The sequence below is a fragment of the Sylvia atricapilla genome, chromosome 7 (assembly GCF_009819655.1).
Source record: "Sylvia atricapilla isolate bSylAtr1 chromosome 7, bSylAtr1.pri, whole genome shotgun sequence".
NCBI lineage: Eukaryota > Metazoa > Chordata > Aves > Passeriformes > Sylviidae > Sylvia > Sylvia atricapilla.
In genome coordinates, this window is record NC_089146.1 from 22038055 (window position 1) to 22059521 (window position 21467).

The 21467-nt window shown below is 40.0% G+C and overlaps 1 protein-coding gene across 3 annotated transcripts in view; it reads left to right on the forward strand.

Annotated features, from left to right (window-relative positions):
* Positions 1–2422: 2422 nt before the first annotated feature.
* The window catches only part of RBMS1 (RNA binding motif single stranded interacting protein 1), a 144230-nt gene continuing 125185 nt past the window's right edge, over positions 2423–21467 (forward strand). For all 3 annotated transcript variants that reach the window (XM_066322897.1, XM_066322896.1, XM_066322898.1), the window contains exon 1: positions 2423–2663. In XM_066322897.1, the coding sequence (XP_066178994.1) occupies positions 2589–2663 (75 nt within the window). In that variant the 5' untranslated portion in view covers positions 2423–2588. The remainder of the gene's footprint in view (positions 2664–21467) is intronic.

Consider the following 21467-nt stretch of genomic DNA (forward strand, 5'->3'; position numbering starts at 1 on the left):
TATTCTTTGGAGCAAAAGACTTTATTTGAGAAAGTTCTAAGTCATTGCAAGGAGAGACTGGGAAGGAACTTGGAGATCAGCTTTAGCTGTTATGGTTGAAATCAAATACTTTCTTAGCTGGATTTGTTCTTTCATCACTTCCAGAAGCCATTGTGGCAGAGTGCATTGCTGCTCCTCTCGCTGGCAGCTATCAGCCATTACCTATACTTGACACAGTTAAGCTGGAGACTGTCGCAGTTGTAAATGCTGGAATGATACAGGCTGCAATTCCCCTCTCCTCATTTTTAAAAGTTGTGGTTTTTTTTTTTTTTTTTTCCTTCTGGATGCTTCTCTTCAAATTCAGGATTGCACAATGTACTTGTGACAACCACAGTTGCTGTTTACATAAAGATGGATTCTAGGAAAACACTCCTTATTTCCAGATGTCTTCAGTATAATGTTTTCTTTCAGGTCTCATTCTTTCCTTCTCCTCAGGAAAATCCCCACAAAGTGCATCCATCAGTCTTTATTTCTTCTTGTTGTTTTGTTTTTGTTAGAAGGAAACTAAGTGTACTAGCACCCGTAACCTGACAGCTTGAGAGGCCAGCACCACATTCTTTGTAGTTCAACCAAGAACTTCAGACCACGATTTGGCAGTTCTCAAAGCAGTCTACAACAGTAACCTCACGTATCTGGCCTGTAGTAACACTTCCCCGTGAAGCTCTGAAACTTCGTTTCTGCTGTCCCCTGACCATGCACTACCCTGGAGCCATATTACCTGGCATTCTTCAGAGATAATTGATGCCTGTATGCTTTTTCCACTGCATAAACACCAGTAAACAGCAGACAGCTGATTTTAGCCACAGCCATTTCAGCTTCTCCAGATGCACATTCTTAACCCCATCAAATATCTGATATTTCTGTTCTGCTCAGCTTTTCCCTAGCTTTAATCTTTGAACCTCTCACAGAAGACATTACCAACTCCTATGTTTTCTATGTTTCTCCTTGTTTTCATGGTCATCCTAGCTGTGTGCTAACAAACAAAAAAAAAAAACCACCCCAAAACAATCCAAATAACCCCCCCCTTTCAACCTAATCAAACCTAAAAAGCTCCCATGCCTTTTCTGGGGAAAATGCCTTCTCCTAAAGATGCAACTAGTCCTTTAATGTGTGTAGACCACAAAGCATGTACAATTCTCTTCCCTGGAAAAAACCAACTTTTAAAGTGATCTTAATGGCTGGCAAGGAGAGCTGCAATGTCATTTGCGTAATTGTCCTCTGCTCAGCTGGAATTTGGAAGAATATCTGCAGTTACCTCTCATTGCTCAGCCTGCACCAGGCTGCACAAAGGCTGCCTTTGCCATCACACTGTGATGCCTGTGCATCCTTCAGGTTTTTAATACTTCTTTCCTCTATTATCACATCTAGTTTGGCTGATGCTAATAAAACCAGGAGTTTTGGTGGACCTTATATACATGTCTTATTAATCTAACAGTGCCGCAACACAAAAATGATTGTGATTAGTGTGACAAAGAAATGGCATCTGCTTAATGCTCCGAGGATCACCTTATCTTTGGGCTGAAAATAGATAGATTTGTCAGAAGTAAACCCACTGGACTGAGTTTTTTGCACACAACAGTAGAGCATAGTATGCTGCCAGTCCCTACTTCTAACGTTCAGGAAATTAACTTTCACAGAGAAAATATTCAAGTGAAAAAATATAGCTATTATTGTCTAGAATAGGAATGTTTCCTGTTGGAGAGCTCAGCACCACTGGCTAAAGTACAAATTTAAGAACGTGCAATGGGCCAGACAGAGAATTTGGTCTGGCTTTGTGGTTGCTGCTCTGTAAACTGATTTTAGCACTGCAGTCTGTTCGGCTCCGGCAGATAAATGGACCCTGTACCTTCAGGCGGAATTGAAGCCAAATTTGGTTTTCCAAAATTGTACCCAGTTTTCCCCTTGTACCCTGCACCACTGCTCAGCAGCGGGATGCACAAAAGAGAAGGCGATAACAAAGCATAGCCGGGCTAATTAGGTCAGAGCCGAGCCAGGCGCGATACGGCCACTGCAGCCCTCCTTCTCCTCCTCCTCTCCTCCAGAACGTGGGAAGCCTCCGCTCCGCTCCCGCCGGGCACCGCAGCTTCCCCCGGCGCTGGAGCGGCCCTGGGGCCGGGCAGCGCCGCTCGCCGCCCCCTGGCCCGGGGGCTGCCCTGCCGCGGGGCCACGGCTGGGGCTCGCCCCGGGCTCCGAGCGGGGCTAAGCGCCTCCCCTCGCCCCTGCCCCCCGCCCCTCCGCCAGCCCTGCCCCGCCGCCTGGCACCGCCGCGCCGGCCCCGAGCGCTCCCCGCGCCGCCGCTCCGCTGCTGCTCGGCCCGGCCGGGCGGGGACTTGGCAGGAACTCCCGGGCAGAGAGCGAGTGTGCCTGCCCCCGCTCCGGTCCGCTGTGGCTTTTGGGTGGTGGAGGGTCTGAGCTCGGCCGAGGAGCAGCAGCAGCCGCTGCCGCCGGAGAGGAAGAGGCAGGAGGGGAGAGAGAGAGAGACGGAGAGGCGGCTGGAGCCCCCCAAAGTACCCCCCCATCCCTGCACTGCAGGCTACATTTCCAGCTTCATGGGCAAAGTGTGGAAACAGCAGATGTACCCCCAGTACACCACCTACTACTACCCCCAGTATCTGCAGGCGAAGGTAGGGTCCGGCACGCCGGGCGGCGCGGCGGGTCTGGGGCTGGCCCCGCTCCGGGCGGCCGGACAGGGCCGAGCCCGGGCGGGAGCCCCGCGGCTGGGGCACGGCCCGGGGGAGGCGGTCAGGCTGCACCGGGGGACGGAGACAGGAAAGCGCCGGCAGCCCCTTTCCTGCCGCCCGCCGCCGCCCGGGGAGTCCCCGCTGGGCTTCCACCCCTTCCCCCGGCTCCCGACCGTGCAGTCTCCGACCTGACTCCCCTCTCGCCTTTCCCACTCCTGCTGTCGGTCCCTCCTCTTCCCCAGGGCTCTCGGCGTGTCTCCTCCTTCCCAAGCACGTCCTCGGCTACCCCGCCGCAGAGCGGAGCGCTGCGGGCCGCGCTCCCTCTGCCTTCGCCCAGCGCAGCCCCTGGAAGGCGGGGAGCGGAGCCGAAGTTCGGCCGGCTGGGGCTGCCATGGTCGTGCCTCAGCCGCGGCGGGGGTGCTGTGACATCCCGAGGGGTGGCAGGGCGTGCTTGCTGCTGCGGTGGGGATGGCCGTAATTGCAATTAAATACGGGCATTGGGGAAGCTGTCGGACTCGGGTGGATACTCATTGTCTGTGGAGTTAGACCTTTGTGAGCTGCCACCTCGCAGTTTTCAAACTGGATTAAAAAACGCATTAAGGGTCCAGCTCGTTATGATTAATGTTGTACACGGGTAGCTGCTGTTTGCGGGGATATTGATGTTAGTAGTTCTTGCGGTGGAGGATTCTCCACCTTTTTCCCTTTCTCCTTCAAGTCTTTAAGGGCAGCCAGCCCCACTGCTCTAGAAACATCATGCTGCAAACTGGCAGATGCAGAGGTGGTTGCATCAGCTGTCTGGAACATTTAGCATAAGCCTTTCCAACCACCAGTGACACTCCTCACAAATCAAAACAGACCCATATGAGGCTTCAATGTGTGAACTTTTTTTTAGAGCTTATAACCGTGGTGTGGGCTTGGTTGTGATTTTTTTTTTTTTTCCAATTGAACTGTCTTGCCTGCTTGGCAGTGACAGGAAAGAATTCCCTTCCCTTTATCTGCACACTTGATAGGCTCTTCTTTTTATTGTATTTGTGTTACTGTATTGTGAAATGTATTTTAGACTCCTTGGCTGAAAAATAAATTCCATTTGACAGTCATGAGACATTTTACAAGGCAGCAATGAGGAGGCTTTGAAATATGCTTTCATATATACAGAAATTGATAGAAATGCAATGAAGGTCTGTAGGTGATTTGAAATTACTAATCTGTTAAATATGTAATGAACATCAGGCTAAAGATGTACAGACTATAGCCATTTAAAGATTAAGCTGCAGAGCAATCACTGCAGCACTGTTTACATATATATATTTAATGCATTATTTTAAAGAAAGGTGGAATGCCTAAAGGACAGCCTTCTGCATCGCTTAGCTGCCTGATTTTATGTACTTTCTCAAATGAAGTACATTCTCTCATTCTTTATTCAGAAACTTTGCCATCATGGTTTTGTGTGGCAACAGTAAGTTACAAACCAAGTACATAACATGGAATATATATGAAGCAGTATCACTTGGCTGTTTTGACCTGTAAATAATTGAAGAGGGAGATAAACTCTAATAGCTTATAGTAGTTAGTAAAGAATGATCCTAGAAATCCACAATCCTATGAGAAAGCATGATGGACCATCTTTTGAAAATGTTTCCTGTACAGATAATTTAATATTGATTTGTATTACAGTCAGTGACATCTTGAAACTGTCTTGCAGTCCTTGCTATAAAATTACACAGCCTGAAATTACATTGCTCTGTTTCAGCAGAGAGAACACAGAGCCATTTGACCTACACACATGAAACGAAATATCTGAGATCCAGTGAAAGTTTCCTGTTTTCAGAGATCTTGATTTTATAAAAGAAATAAAAGAAAAATAGGGATCCAGGGATCAGTGACTGTAGGTTTTAATACTCAAATATACAGAATCCAGTAATATAAGCAATCTTCCCACTATGGAGCCCCTCTGAACATGTAGAAATATTAATTTAATTCATAGTTTTTAGCTGTTCTACAGGCCCTAAAACAGCTCACTGTCCACTCCATGTCCACTCGTTCAGTAATTCTGGAGAAATCTTCAGTTTTTATTAAACACAAATGATAATAGAAGTGAATTGCCTTTGCTGAATGAAAGATGGGTAATAGTACATAATTACACTGGGGGAGGTAGGAGAATCTCCTAAAACAGAAGTTCTGCTTCTCATCCTTATTTAAATAGTGATGGAAAAATTGCTGACTAATAATCTGCAAATCAATAACAGGAGGTGACAGGAATATCTTGAAGATGGATTTTTCTGTACTCAAAAATACTCATTACGTAAATTGTATACATTCCTAATGGCTCTTTAGGTTAAAATGTTGATGTGGTCACCTATTTTAATTGATATTACTATGTTACAGATTTTAAAAAGCAGACTTTGTATTTGACTGTTATGATCTTCGCAATCTTATTCATGAAGTATTCAAGCTGGTTCAGTGATATATTCTGTGAGGAAATACAACATTTGCTGTGATTCAGCACCTCCCTCCCCCTAGTCTTAGGGAGCTCAGCATCAAAAGAGATTAGTGAAACCATGGACTTAAATGAAAAGAACAAAATTAACCTTGGAAGAAGACTTTTAAAATGAAATATCATTATGGCACTGAAAACAGTTTGAAATGGCTTTAAATTGAAGCTTGTAAAACCTTCATTTTTAGGACAGTTTTTACTCTGGAATGATATGCTTGACGTATCTGCCAAATTTTGTGTCTTCTAATGAGTGTATGTTTTAGGTGAGTCCCTGTATTGCAGCATTGTATGCTTGTCAGAGAGCACCAAAAATATTTTCTAAGTTTATTGGATGATTCTAATGGTTTAGGTGCTTTCTTTAACCATATTTCTGTAACATTGCTTTTCAAATTTCAACTCAGTTGTATTTAATTTCCATACTTGAAGCTTCTACTTATAATTGAGAGATTTTGTATTTCAACATTTTGGAGAATTATTTTCATTAAGATTACATGTTTTCTACCAGTGCTTAAAGGTCTGTCTGCCTAGGAGTAAAACCTGGCTGTGCCAGACAGGGTATTATAATATTTAACAAGAAAGAGACATGTTTAGGCCACAATCTGTTTGCTTTGGTCAAACAAGAAATAGAAGTGAGTCTATGTTTTGTTTTCCCATATCAAATGGAATTCAGGGTCACAATGCACACAACAGTTTACAACTAAATTGTGATAACTACCTGTATTACTGGTATTCCCTTGGAGACTAATGTGGCAATATGAGTAATTCCACTAGTAGGCTTCTGTATCATGAAAGAAAGCTCTTTGTGTAAGAGAGAGTTCACAGAAGACGGCAACATTTCTTATAGATAGCATGGCTTATCTACAGTGTAAGCATTTAGCAGTAGCAGATAATACCTATGTGATACTTGAATTCTGGTTATTTTGTATGGTATTAGGTAACAAAACCTAGAACTAATGAAGTCTTGTCAATCTTGCTAAATTGTATCCGAGTGGGCTTTGAACTTTATCATTTGGTAGCCGCAAAACTGGTGCTTTGGCAGCTCTGAGAAGAACCAATATTTCTAGAAGTTGTGTGGGTTTGTAGGCAGGACTGTAGATTGATATAAACTGTAGTGAGCAGGCAGATTCTGCCACATCAAAACCTTGTTCTCAGGTTGTTGCAAGCAAACTTTAAAATGGGAACACTTAATTTTTGTCCAAGCCTGTTGATGGCAGAGTAAGAAGGAAATCAGTTAACTGTATTAAACAGAGTAGACATGAAATTGTCTTATTAGCAGACACTAGATAAGCTGCAGTTTAGTGTCAGTATATGAAATTAATAGACTGATGTAGAACCTTCTGCTTCTAAAGCAGAAGAAGTAGGACCTGCTAATTGTTTGCTGCTAATGTGTACCTTGGCACTGTATTCTTCAGCAAGCACAGGTCTGTCGCCCTTTAAAAGGTTTCAGTAGCTTATGAGCTGATTTTCATCACCATCAATGATTGCTAATTCTAATCAGTTTAGTTAGATTTATTCTGTATGCACTAAGACTGCAAAATATGTACATAGTAAAAGACAAGTTTACAGTAAACCAGAGTACATGTGTTTATAAGGTTGGACAGAAATAATTTGCACATTTTATATTCTGGGGAATTGTATTCATTGTCCCTAGTTGGGATCTCTGTGGTTCTTGACTGAGCTTAGAAATTCATTGAAATTAAAAAAAAAAAAAAAAAGCACAGGTTGTCTGCAGGAAAACTTTTTGTCTCCACACAGTTACCTGATCCCATTATCCTCCTCAGCATCTTGAATGTGTTCTCTCCCATTCCAGACAGGCTTATTGTGCAACTATCCAAAGAATTCCTTCCAAAAATGTACTGTACTATGTAAGGAAAAGAATTGTAAAAATCTACCCATTTTAAGAAAAACTTGAGCATTTTGATGGTAAGCTAATCGCTCTGACTCCATAGAATTATTTCAGAGGATGGAAAATAGAGAGAAGTTAAGAGTGTTACCTAGAAAGACCATTTTCTCTTCTTCCAAACATCTCAGTCCAAAACTGAGAACATCTGTTTACATCCATACATCACACTAGTAACTTCTTGTCACTGGTCACAGTGACTGTTCTGTTCCAGCCACCTTGTTTTGTGAGGGGCATCTCTATCCTTGTCCCAGGTGTAGCTACTTTTAACTTCTGAAGTTTGGTTCAGGTATTTCTAGGTGATGAACTAGAAATGTGCCCTTCAGAAAGTATTTCTAGAAACTCTTGCTGGAATAATGCTTATATATGCAAAAACCTCTCTAGCAATGAGTTGAGCAGAGTTCATACGAAGCTCTGGAAATGTTCATATCATGTATTTTAGTGTATGTTGTTATAACTCTAAATTAGTGATAAAGGAACATGAACTAGAAACACTTCACAACACCATCATCTTGAAGACTGCCTTCATTGAAGTCAACATGAGTTTTGCCTTTCATTTCAGATAAGCAGCATTTACTAGAACCTTGATTTATGGTTGGGTTATGCTGCTCATGCTCAAGTTGGAAGTGATTTGCAATGCCATGATGGTCTTACTCTTCAGTGGAGCAAAAGTTAGGGAGTGCAACATAGAGATGATGTGATTGGGGCTGGAATCAAGGAAAAAGAGCAATGGCAATCCATAAGGCATAATGGCATCCATAATTTTGTATTTTCATCCTAGGGAATCTTTTAAAAAGAGTTTTTGAAAAGCCATAACTTTCCTCCCTGAATTCAACCTCCTTACAGAGAGGGATGGTATAAATAAGCATCACGCTACAGACTGAATTTGCAAATGACAAACTAAAAAGTATTTTCTTCACTGACTCAATGGTGGAAATTACAGGTTCCTATTAGCTTTGTAGTTTCCAGAAGTTTGAGACTAAACTCATCCCTAGAGTACCCCACACTTGGGGCTTAATTTGATACTGTGTGATTTGCCTCATTTAACAAATGTCAACAAAATCTTGGTCCCTCTTTGTGGTTCTGTAGTTGCTTTACTGCAGACATGTGAGCAGATCCTGAGTCCGATGGTCTTATGAGACTGACTAACAGAAAAGTGATAAATCTATATATGACTTGAAATAGTCTTGAGACATTTATTCAGTGCTGTTTTCCTTTTGTATTTGATTGTTAACCCCCTTCAGGCACCAGGTTTGTGAATGTGAAGTTTATATCCAGTAAGCAGGCAACAGCTGTAAGAAGCCAGAATTGCACAATGTCTGATTTGTGCTAGTGTGTTTTCTAGCTTTACACTCAGCACAGGATCCCAGGGTAGTCATGAAAGGTGTGCAATAAGTTTGTATCGGGAGAAGGTAATTTCCTTTGAATAAAACAGTTCTTTAAAATATGTTTTTTTCAAAACTCAGCTGGTACTCTTCCTAATGATAATAGGTTTTTTTCTCATTACTTTTAAATCAGAATTGAGCATGCTGTATACTTTTAAGTATTTTGCTTCTAGTTAGACCATAAGCCTCTAGGTTTCAGTCTCAAGGATGAAATTTCCTTAGTAAATTTCTGAGCTTCCACTCAGTGCTGAAAGAACAAAGAAAAGGTAGGCAAGATGATTGATGTTTTCCAATGAAGAATAATACAATGTAGTAAAGCATTGTTTTCTAAATCTATTTTTCTGTAAAACAGTGTCTTTAAGAAATATATCTTTTTAGTACACACATCAAAAAACCACATTGGACAAAATTTTTCATCTGCTTTGAAGTCCAAATAACAAAGTTTGAACTATCAATGTTGATAGTAGATGCATCACTCATTAAGGTAATTGATGCTACTAACACAGTGCTCCTAATGGTATAAATGTGATTGTGGTAGTAGTAAAGAAGTTTGAACAAAGGTGTAGCAATAAATGGGAAAATTTATCTTGGTACAGTTACGTATTTCAGTTTCAGTCTTCCACAATCAAGAGCAATTAACCATGCTTTTAAAAAATAATTTGTTTTTCATTAAATCATGCATTTAGTTTGGAAATAGTCCCTTGAAGGTGTATGCTCAGATTTAACTAAAATTATATACTTGTTTTTGTTCAATTGTATAGACTTCTTGTGGCCTGTGCAAAGTAGTATTCACAACTATTTTTACTGGTAAAATCCCTACTTTGCTAAAAAAGTGAATAATGTTGGAAAAGTGTGTTGAAAAAAAGCTGTTTTATTTGAGTTTAATTCATTTCAGTCAAAACAGACACAAAACAGATTCAGGTCATATTTGCCATGGTTAAATAGATAATAATTATTATCTGACTTCATGCAACTTCCTGGTCTTCCTCAGCTGAAAATACCAAGATTTGCGTTTAAATGTTATTTCAGTAAGTTCTAAACTGAGTTCTGTTATCTCAGAATTCAGGAAGACAAAGAGCTTGGACATGGGTAGGCATAACCAGATCTAGGGCTCACTTGTTCCATGGTAGCTTTTGGAGCACTGTGTTCTTGTTCACAGTCTGAGATTGTAAAAGCACATTTAGTCGCAGATGCTCTGACTTGATAAAAACATTTCAAAATATATTTAAGCTAAATTTTTGAAATCTCAGCATGCATGTAAGGCCTGTGAGAAATGCTTCAGAATCATTCCAGGTAGCTAAACAGAGCTTACAGATACAAAATGGTTGGTGTGACTCCTGTGCATTGAGAGGGAAGTACTGAGGTTTTCTAGAGAGACAGAGTGAACAGGCTTCACTTCGTGGATTTTACAACAGGTTAAGAAATGAATTCCTGTGCTTGTCTCTTGGCAACACACACTGACACCATTTCCACAGCAGTTTCTAGGCTGTGGTAGTATCTGTGACCTCTTCTATCCCTCAGGCCATAGCTACATAATCACTTTAATTTTACATAACTATGCACAGCAGCCAAAAAGGGCAATCTTGTCTTCTCCCATTGCTCCCAGCAACCCATTCCTCTCCCTTCCCCTGTGCTGGCCCTAGCATTTGTATGATTGGTCAATGAGCTGAATCAAGAAACCAGTCTGGCTGAAAACTAAGCCCAAACCCCCAGCTGCAGGACCTTTTTACAGTGGACCAACTAATGAGATACGTAAGAAGTTTGCGACTTGCGTGGGTGAAGTTGTCTCCAAAAGAAGCCCGCCCCCTTTGGGTCTCACTTTGGCCTGACACAGTGGTGCTGTGTAGCTCTTCTGGATAAAATGTTCTCTGGGGCCTTGCCCAACAGGGCTGCTGATTACACATAAATTAACACAGATAACTGTTAACATAGTTTTTCAATGACTTTATCTTCTTTTTTGTTGTTGTAAATTGTGTTAGATGTTGGTGCATTAAGTGTTAAAAAACCTTTTGAGTCTGTCTTTAATTCTTAGGACCAATGATTATGGAGGTAAGTGTGAAATAATTTGCTGAGAAGGCTTAAGTTAGTTATAGGTCTGGGAGGAAAGAAAGAATCAATGTAAATGAAACTTCCAGAGGCCTTGTAGCATAGTGTTACATCTAACTTTCCATTTTCAGCACAGTGCAACATTGATATTTTATTTCATTCTGGGGAAAGAGGGGAGAAGGCTGGCACTTCAAATTAGCAGCAGCTGCAGAATTAAGACAAGGGTGTTAGTGACTCATTTGGAAAAGTACTAGCTAAAACATTCTGTCTCCTAGAGAAAACATTAAAGAAGGGTTTATGATACAAACTTTGAATTTTGTGAATAGTGTCAATGACCTTCTGGTTTCCTTTGGGTAGCTTTCCTGATTAGTGGCCATTTGCTTTTGACTATTGCACATGAAAGTGATATACAGGGACATTTTGGAGGGTGAAACATGGCTCCTGTCAGGGTCGAAGACTCTAGAATGCCTCGTACTCCTTTTGACCCAGGCAGTTGTCCAAAAGCTCAGATTATTATTGTTCCAGGTAGCTGGAAAAAAGGGCTACACGTAATAGTGTCTTTGATGCGTTTGAATAAATGGCCGAGTAGTCAAATTCCAATTTCCCTGAACATGGGAACTTGAATCATAGAAGGAGTTTCTTTGTTCTCAGTCCCACATTTCTTTCTCCAATTCACTATTCTCACTGCTCAGGCCTTTTACTGGACTGTATTCACAGTGTTTATATTGAGGTTGTTCTCTACTCTTTCCACATCTGTATTTGGGTGAGGTTTTTTCCCTTTCTCTGATGAGTATGGGTATTTCCCAGTTTTATGCCCAGGTCCTACAAATGGCTTTATTTAGAAGAGCAGCCTATTTTAAGAAGAGACAGCTAAGGGGAGATCTAATTGCTGTCTAAATGTATCAAATAAAAATGCATTGAAAAAAAGTGGAGGCAGACACTTCTTGGAGATGCATGGGGATTGGATCACAGGATAATTTAGGTTGGGAGGGTCTCCAGGATCTCTCTAAATCAGTCTTCTGCTCAAATCAGGTTTGTCTAGAAGATCAGACCAGGTTGCTTAGAGCATTATTTGGTCTGTTCTAGAAAGTCTCCAAGGATGGAGATGCACAGCCTCTCAGCACAACCTGTTTCATTGCTAGCTATTCTTGTAGTGGTTTTTTCCCTTATTTCCAGACTGAACCTGTCTTCTTTTCTGTGAGGATTGACTTCTCCAGACACCATGGACCACTGTAAGAACCTGGCCCCTTCTCCTCGATAACCTCCTCATACATTTTCATTCTATAAATGGAAAGCTGCTATTAACTCCCACTGAAGTCTCCATTTCTGTAGCCTGAACAAATCCAGTTCCCTCAGCTTTTCACAGAATATGTGATCCAGCCCCCAACCATCTTGACCACCCTGCACTGAACTTGCTCTGGCTTTTCAGTGCCATTTACTGGGGGCTCAAAACTGCGTGTGGGATTGTGAATGGAGCCTTTCAAATAGGGGATGGTGACCTCCCTTTCTGAATGCAGCCCAGCAGGAACACCAGAGCACACTGCTGGCTTATGCTTGGCTGGCTGTCTGCCACAGCCCCCAGGTCTGTTCCAGCAGAGCTGCTCCTCAGTCAGTCAGTTCTCAGCTGACATCATTTCAAGGAACTCTTCCTTTACAGGTGCGGAACTTTGCACTTCTCTGAGGTAAAAATGTTAAACACATCAGTCCCAGCATAGCAGCTTGTAGTGCTCCACTTGGTCCAGGCATGACATTCACTGCCCTCCCCTTGTCTACAGAACTGGTAGTCTTATCATAGAGGGGAATAGGCAGTAGGGTGCAGCACAGTGGACAGAATTAGGACATAAGGAAATTGTAATTAGATATGAATAAATTTTCTTTTTCACCATAAGCATGACCGGAAGGTACTGAGAGAGGTTCTGGAATCTCTTGGAGATGGTAAAAAACTCAGCTGGATAAGGTCCTGAGCAACCTGCTCTTGGAGGGAAGTTGGACTGTATAACCTCCAGTTGTCCTTCCCAAACTAATGTGTGATTCTGTAAGGCTGGCCCTGGAAGCATAAGAGAGTCTAAAGAAACTGTTACTGTTCATTCCATGTTCCATCCTTGTAAGCTGTGCTATGGAATTTGGAAAGGAAAGGTATAAAGGGAAATCCGTTTTTCTGTTTAACAGAACATGCATTATACAAATATGCAAATGACATTTTAATAATCATAAATCATGCAAATTCCCTTGTCCCATTTTAGCAAATATCTTGTTTAAGCTGCTTAAAATTTGAGGGTTTAGGTTTGTCTATTTATTTTTCGCCTGGTAGAACATAATAGGGCTACAAAATTATGCTGTAAATTGTGACAGATTTGTATACGTTCCTACACCAAATCACTTTTTTAGGACAATATTTCATGTTCCTGCATCAAATCTGAATGTGTTGATAAGTTTTTGTCTGGAACATGGATTAACAATTGTATAAAGCAATAATTAACCCCCAAATCTTGTTTCTTTTCAAGCAGACATTATTCAGAGGTGCAGCAGAACACTGAGGAAGGCAGTATTCCTTCTAGTAGAAAAAATTGGAAGAATTTACATGTTCATATTGCTTTTCACTAACAGTTCTGCTATATTTCACATGACTTCTCTTCCAAATTACAGTAAGTTCATCAGCTGCAGCAGCTATGGATACATGAAAGGCTTCCAAAGCCACCCACCCAACTTCTTTAGCTCGCTCTGCTTTTATTAGCACTTCTTTCCAGTGTCTTTTATATACTCTCCCCCAGATTTTCTAAGGGTTTTCAATGGCAGGTATAATAATAGGAACTCACATGTTCCCAAATCTTGGAGTTAATCTTAAAGATGCCGCTTTTACTAGATCTTAAAAAAAAAAAAAAATTCACAGCTATGGTTGTCAGCCAGATTGGTGATGAGAAAAACATGTAAAACCCACCAAATGTCAGTTCATTTTTACACTGCTAACTAAACAGATCATAGTTGTCCATTAATTCTGAAAATAAGGTTTCTTTTTAGGTGCCAGAATATAAATTTAGGGACCCAACAGTGGATTAAGTTGGCCCCAAGTTGACATTGCTAGAAAGTCAAAGATAGCAGCAGCATCACTACAAGTGATTATAACAGAACTTGCTATTTCATTATTTTTTTCTTTTTCCTGGAGTATTTACCTTGATGGTGACCAGGCTGTGCAAATATAATAAAAATTGCAGATTTTTTCAAAAATACAGAATTGGGGAATAAATGAAGATACATTTGTGTATTGGGGTTGTCTTTGCTCTTAGGAATTTTAAATGCTATTCTTGGAATTTTATGTAGTTGAGGGCCTGGAACTAGGGAGGAGTGTTACCAAGCACCTAACACATACATGCTGAGTAGCTGTGCTACTTTCTGGGAGAAATAGCAAAATGCCATAATAAAAATGAAAGAGAATAACAAAAGCTTACTTTTCCGTGTTGCCCCCTGAAGAGGCAGAAAGGCAACTATGTATATTTTATATTTGTTGCCCCTTTCCTTCTTTTAAAAATTGAAAGTGAAATTCTATGTCAGATTAATAATTGAATAATGATGAAATGAATAATAGATACATTTTTTATTAATATGAAATATAATGGGTCATTTTCCATGTTTACTTGCATTCTGGTCAGCTCTGTCAAGGTTATGATGAATGTCTGCTCTTTTATTGATATTTACATGAAGTTTAGAAATGAGTGTGTGTTGAACAACAGAACTCCTGGCATTTCTGTGGTACACCTTTTAAGAGCAGGAGTTTATTTGAGTGTTGTCTTCCAAAATGTATCCTGCCCTTCTCATCGATGGAAACTGTGCAACTGTTGTCATCCAGGAAGGATGCTGCACATCCCAGTGCTCTGGTGGTGGTTGTATATATGCATTTTTAAAATGTGTTGGATATATAGTCTAGTTTAGATTTGCCTACCGTTTAATTTGTTAAAAAATATTCATAGTCGGTTCAATTTCCTTGATTGACTAGTTATTGTTATTCTTTGATCTTTAGAAGTGTGATGCCTCCTCTGCAGGATAGCCTGTGTTTCAAGTGATTTAGACATCAGGCAAACTAGTGGAGTATGGATGTGCTTTTATTATTTAAAAAAATCTCTGGGTTGCTGTCTGTGTAATGAAGGCATTAATGCGTAAAATGGGCACTAGTTTGTGACTTTTTTTCGTAAATTAGGATGTCAGTTCTTCTCTTCACACTGATACTGAGCTCCATGTGTTCTTTAATGTAAATGTCCCTAAAATCTAGTCTTTGCAGAAAAATCATGCACCAGAATCTTCCTTTTATGTCAAGAAATAATAAACATAATTATAAGTTGAATATTTATTTTATTACAGCCCCCCACTTTTCCGTTTAAATGATCTGAAACATCTCCAGACTGTACCAGACAGTACAGTAGCTTTAAAGCAGAGCTCAGGAGCCTCTGGATGCCTTGGAGACAGTGGAAAGAAGGTTCACCAGTATCAAGGGTTGTGTACAAATTTGAGCAACTCTGGCTTGCCTAATTACTGGAGGATGCTGGGAGACTGAGCTGGGATTTCTGGGAGTAGAAAGCTGAGAGCCATGTCTAGAAGTGCCAAATACTTCATAGTTTTAGTGAGAATCTTTTGGTAATTGATAGCAGTAGCATCTGGAAAAAAGGAAAGGAAATCATGTCTCGGAATACCACTGGGATAACAGCAGAGAAGAGGTCTGGGTTCTGTAGTTTTGTTTGATGTTGGCCTCACAGAAGTGATGGGCACTTTTAGAACTACCCACTGCTAGTCCTTGCTGCCACACTGAGGCCCAGAGCAGCTGGTCTCAAGAGTGGGGGGTTTGCACAGAAGGGAGGTGGTTCCATGGGACTGTTCCAGTTTGATTTCTCTGCCCCCGGCACTGAGCTTGTCTCTGGAAGTGGCTTAAATAGGCTCTGAAAAGCTGGCTGTAGACCTGTCTCTTGAGCCTTGTGTTGTCATTTGAGATAGAAAAAGAGGAAAGGGTAACTGAAAAGTATGAAGCCAGATGGAGGGAAAATAGAAGGAAGACTAATTTTGAAAGAGGGAAATTGCTGTAGGGAGCAGATAAGAGAAAAGAATAAGTGAAAAGAGCAGAGAAGGGCAGAAGCCAAATTCAGTGGAGAGGCTGTGGCACGTATGCCAGAGCATGGCACAAGAAGACACCTCCAGCTGCCAGGCCATCCATGGGGAGTTGCATCTCAACAAAAGGAGATTGAAGGCAGTATTCTGCAAGAACTCAGTTTGGGGACTGCTAAAGTTCAGCAAGAATAAAAGGTTATTTTTACAAAAACAATGGATGATTTTGGGGAACAGACAGACAAGACCTCTGGGTGAGGCCTTGTTTTATACAGATTATGAGAAGACAAAAGGTGCTCCTGGGGCAAATGTGTCAGTTACCATTGCCTCTTATCTGTTGCAATTCTGTTGTGATACTGGATATAAAGTTACAGAGGTAAACTTCTCAGAACTCAAGAGTTTGGCATTTCTTTTTACTTCTTGTAGCTTATACATTTGTTTTATTATTGCACTGAAACTAGAGTAAATGCAAGAACTTCCTGAACACTCTCTCAAGTGATGTGGTAGTGTTGCAATTCTTTTTGATATTTTATATGTTCATAAATTCTCTTATATTGATAGGCCTGGCATCTGGCATGAATCTGAATCCAAGAAAGTATACAGTATAGCAAAGACTAAATGGAGTTTAGTATCCTCTTAGCAGATAGAATATTACTGCTCCTAGCAGAAGTGGCTAAACAGAAAAGAAACCTAAAAGACTCCCATCTCAATATAAAATATCAGAAGAGTATGCATGAGGAGTAGAGCCCAGTTTAAATTATGCAGTATATCAGTCAGAATTAAACTTGGAATTTATAGTAACATTTTTTTTTGTCTTTAGGCTTTATGCATAGAGAGACATGCTTTCTTACATTAAGGTTTTCGTTGCTTATTTGTGCTGTTTGTACTATGGCAGAACCCTTACGTGTCCAAACACCCTGCTCTGGTCTTGTGTCAGTCAGCTCCATCACTGCAGCCTGAGGAGATCCCAGGTTTGGACTAGAAATAAGATTCTAGCCTGCTTTGGTGAGCAGAGAGGTGGGCTTTCTGTTTAAATTAAGATCACTTGGAGGAAAAAGTAGGACCAAGAGCAGGTTAGAAGTGTTCAAGTCATCACTGCAGAATAGTACTTGCAGTTTCTGTAACTGAAATAGAACGATCTGTATATTTTAATTCATTTCATGTGAAGTGGCCAGAATGAATTTGTGTTATGGACTTTGGTGGTGGTGGGGAGCATGATACTCCGAAGGAGTGGCACACAGAATTGATATTTTTCTGTCACAGTCTACCCTTCTGGAGCAAAACAGCCCTTTTGTGGGTTTTATGTAGGAGTTGCAAATAATGCAGAGTGATTTTGCACTTTGAGTATGCTGTCCTGAAGGTATAACTGCATCCAAACAAGAAAAGATCCTTTTTCTTTTGTTCAGATTTAATGTCTCTGTTCTGTAGCTTTTGGTTTTCTTTATTTTGGATGTTGGTTTTTGGGGTTTGGTGGTTTTGGTTTTTTTTTACATCACAGGTTATACTGGTGATGGTAACACTCAAAATTGATAAAAACTCAGAGTTTTGCAGCATATAGTTCCATCCTGCATCCCCTGAGAATGGTATTTGGCATCTAGTTCCTTGATTCCGACAGCAGGGATCCTTGAGAGGTAACTGCTGTGCCAGCACTGGGCACAGTATTAGCGCAGTGAGCACTGGTGGAAGGCCAGGTATAAGGATTTGTTAGTTATTCTGGAAAATTTATCCCCAAATAGTTTCAAGTGGACGGAGCTTTCTTGAAAAAAAGTGCCATTGTCCAAACCAGCTTAATCCACTTTCAAAGCCAGCTAAACAAGAAAAGGAATTTTTCTTCTGCAAGGTGATTGTCTTGTTCCTTGTAGGTGTAGTTATATTTAAATATCTGTTCATGGATGCATGAGGCTTCTGTTCCTGCTTTTCCAGGATGAAGCCTTAAAGGTTTGATGATACTGAAGTAAACATGCTGGAGTGATAGAGAGTAAAAGCTGTCAACGGTGCAGAATATTGATGCTAACAAGATTTAGAGCTTGTCTGCACTTAAAAATATAATGGAATTTATAAGGAAGCGCTTTTCTGGAATTATTGAGCATATTAAATTCCCATATAGATGTTCATGTATCTACATATCCCTATCCAGGGTTATTTCAGAGTAGTTCTGGTAATTTTCCAAATGTAGACAAGACTTAATTAAGCTGACTCAGTGTGCTAAACTCGTGTCACCAAAAACTCTATTAACTATATTGTCCTCTAATTAATGATTTTAATAGTTTTAATTATATGACTAAATCCTGTAATAGCAGAAGTAAATAAATGCACAATTAATATTTATTCACTTCACTAAGTGAGCATTTTGCCTTCCTACAGTATTCAGAACTGGGCTGCAGAGCACTTGGCAAAACACAAATGAGATTTCTCTGCATTCTTTTTGGGTATCTCTTTTCTTGAGAATTATAAGTATTGAAATTACACAGGTATCTTGGACTTAATTTTAAATTGAAAGGTTTCTAGGATGTGCAGAAGTGCAGAATGCAAGTAATTACATGAGTGTATCATAACTATATTAACACATTTAATTAAATACCAGGAGTTTAGAAGTAAAATTTATGTAAAAATGAATATGAAGTTGCTTATCTTTATAAAAAACACATTTACTATGATGCATATATAGATATCTATTTAATTTAATTACAGTAAGTATTGGCATGAGAGACCAGCTCTGCTCAGTTGTAGCCCTCCAATTAAAATTGGAGGGGAATAGAGTTAAATAAGTAATGCCAAGTAGAATTGATGCTAAATACAGAAAAAACTCAGTTGCAGTGTGCAGCATGTTCTACTTTTGTGACTCTTACAGACTTCAAAGAGAATTGTACATTTGCATCCGAGGGCAGAAATTGGCCATGTGCTTGGAAGCATGAAATCTCTCAAGGTAATGCTTCATAACTATGGAATGTATCCCATGACTGATATGTAGCTAAGAACTGAGAATCAAGTTACACATTAGGAATACTTGAAATTAAATATTTTTCTAGTTAAAGAGAGCATTATGCTGGGTAAACAATCTATGTTATCTTTTTCTAGACATGCATTGGAGCATGAATGTATGAAGCATTTAAATATGCATGTTTGTATTTCCTGGTCTTTATTGCATTTTAGTAATAATTCTTTAAGAACAAAAAGATTCTTTCCTTGAGGTAATTTATTAGAGTTTTATGTTTCTCTCTTGAAGTATCTATTTTTAATTTATTTTTATATTCTTCTTTTTCTTTCATTCAAATTATGTTTGAAATTCCTGATTTTAGGCAGTAAATTTCCAAACATACAAACTTGTTTCAGCAAGGAAGGAGCAAGTATCCCTAAAATTTTATTAGCATCTGCACAGAAGCATTTGCTAAGGCACTGTCAGTGGTCTTTTATGAAAAAAAAAGTTACTGAGAAGAAAAAAAAAATTGGTGAACTTGGTTGCATCTAAGGTGTACAATAATTTCCCGGCTTTTCATTCTCAGAGTGACCCAGACCCTTGCAGGTACAAGGGAGCTGTTTTGTCCTCAAGTGGACGCTCTTTCTGTGGTGTCAACCCTGCTCACTCTTCCTGAATCTATTCCCAGTACAAGCTGAAGCCCCATACTGGGCAGGTTTAAGGGGGGGTGTTGGACCCCTTCTATCTTGTTTTCTTCCCATGACACTCCTGCCTTCCTAGAGCGTTGTTGCGCCAGGGAAGGTGATGATCATGATTTTGGCTAAACCGCTCTCCTAGTTGGGGAGACCCTTCTCTGTTGCCTTTGAGCGATGGAAGAAATTGCCAAGGATCCAGCCAAACCTTCAGAAAGCAATAGAAGAGGATGTTTATTTGAAATGAAATAGATCGTAAAGGAAAAGCAGATTTTCTTATATTTGCCCTTTTGTTTGATGTTCTGTTTCCTGTGAGCCCAGCTGGTCCAGAGGGCTGGCTCTGGAAGCTGGGTGTGGCACACTGGAAGGTATTTGGCAATTGATGCCGTTTATTGTTCCTTCCTCTTTGTCTCCTTGGAGCGGGCTGGCAGCCCTGCACCCAGGGCGGGCATCCACCGCAGGGCATGTGAGGGCTCCGGGAAACCCAGGGCACAAAGTGCCCTCGGGAATAAGCAAAAGGGAGAGTTAGAAGTGTTTTGTGTGATAATCCTTGAGTTTAAGGTAGACTACTACTTTTTAAAGAACTTTGTTGCAATCTGTGAGTTCAATATCCTGTGACTAATGGGTGCTATTAGGGAAATCTCCAGTGTTCAGAGATAATGTCAGGCTCATTGCAGGCCTGATAAAGAGCAATACAACGCATTAATCTCATTGTCAGAACACTTATATATACATCTCAGCTGCAACAGAGATGGTGTTCTTTGCTGATACTTAATATCTATCAGTTTTAACAAACTTTGTCACAATTTGTAAAATGCTTAATCATAAAAACAGCATTTGGAGCTTATTAATGTAGTTAAGAATATTCACATGATTAAAAATCTGAAGTTCTATCTGACCTTTGCAGATCAAGTCTGAAGTATTTTTTGCCTGTCTTTACCAGAGCTCTGAATTGCTTAAATTCTGACAAGCACATAGATTAAAATATTGATGTGCCATACTAAGTTTTTAGAAACACATAGTTGGAGTTGGGTAAATACTATACTGATTTTTCTGTTATGTTGCAAAATAAAAGCCATTTACAAAAAAGCACATATTGTAGTACTCATCCCCAAAAAGGGGTTTCACATGAAGACTGCATTTATATGAAATCTAATAGCCATTTCTTCAGTAAAATTTCACTGTCCTGCTGAAAAGAAAATGCAGCAGTATTAATATAATAGAAACTTGGAACACTGTAAATTGTGTTCTTTCAGCAATAAATGAACTTTCTTCTTAAATTGAACTGAAGTTTAGGAATGCAGTGTTCTTTGTCTCATAATTGTCTGCCTACACACACTCACTCTGCACTTCAAACAGCTCACCACTGAAGAAGCACTGTCCTGTATTTTTGGTCTCAGATGTATATTTTTCTAGTTGAAGATGTCTTTACATTAACAACAATAATTTCATAATGATTATACATTCGAGGTAATGGTGCCAATTGTACATCATTGTGTGCATACATACTTGTTAGAACACGAATGATGTTTTCAGAGTAGCCATACATTTCGTGGAACTTTTAAGTATTTTTGGCTCCATTAAAGTCTTCAACATCACGTTTGCTCAATATGCACTTTTTTCCTTACTAATCTAGCATTGCCATTTGTTAGGCAGTGATGAATATGTTCTCCAGACAAACTAACAAAAGACAATAGATCAGTTCTCCATCCAGGAAAACAACACGATGTAAACAGAATATTAGACAAAGGCTTTAGAGGACAACTTATCAATCTGTAAAAGAAAAAGGTCAGCCTGGTATGGTGCCTCTGACTGTGCTTCAGAAGAGGTAAATATAAAACCATAAAGAAAAGCAACTGTCATTAAAAGCTAAGCCTAAAAAGCACAAGCTTCATTATCATGCTGATCTGGATGAACCTTAAACAATGTTTACAGTAAGGTTTGGAGAGTTGCCTAGCACTGGTGTATACACAATTAAACAACATAGCTGAACTTTTCTTTCATGTCAGCATACTGCTAAAAAGACCTCCATTGTACTCATATGATAGTCATTCCTGGAACTTACAACATAAACAGGAGGAGAGAACATTGGCGTGTAATTCTATCCCATGGTGACTGAGTGCATCGAGGGCCATGACTGTGTTTTCACCTGTACAGCTTAAGGAGTAAATTATATCTGCAAAATGATGGTAAGGGTATAGCAAAACCTGAACTCAATTCAGACA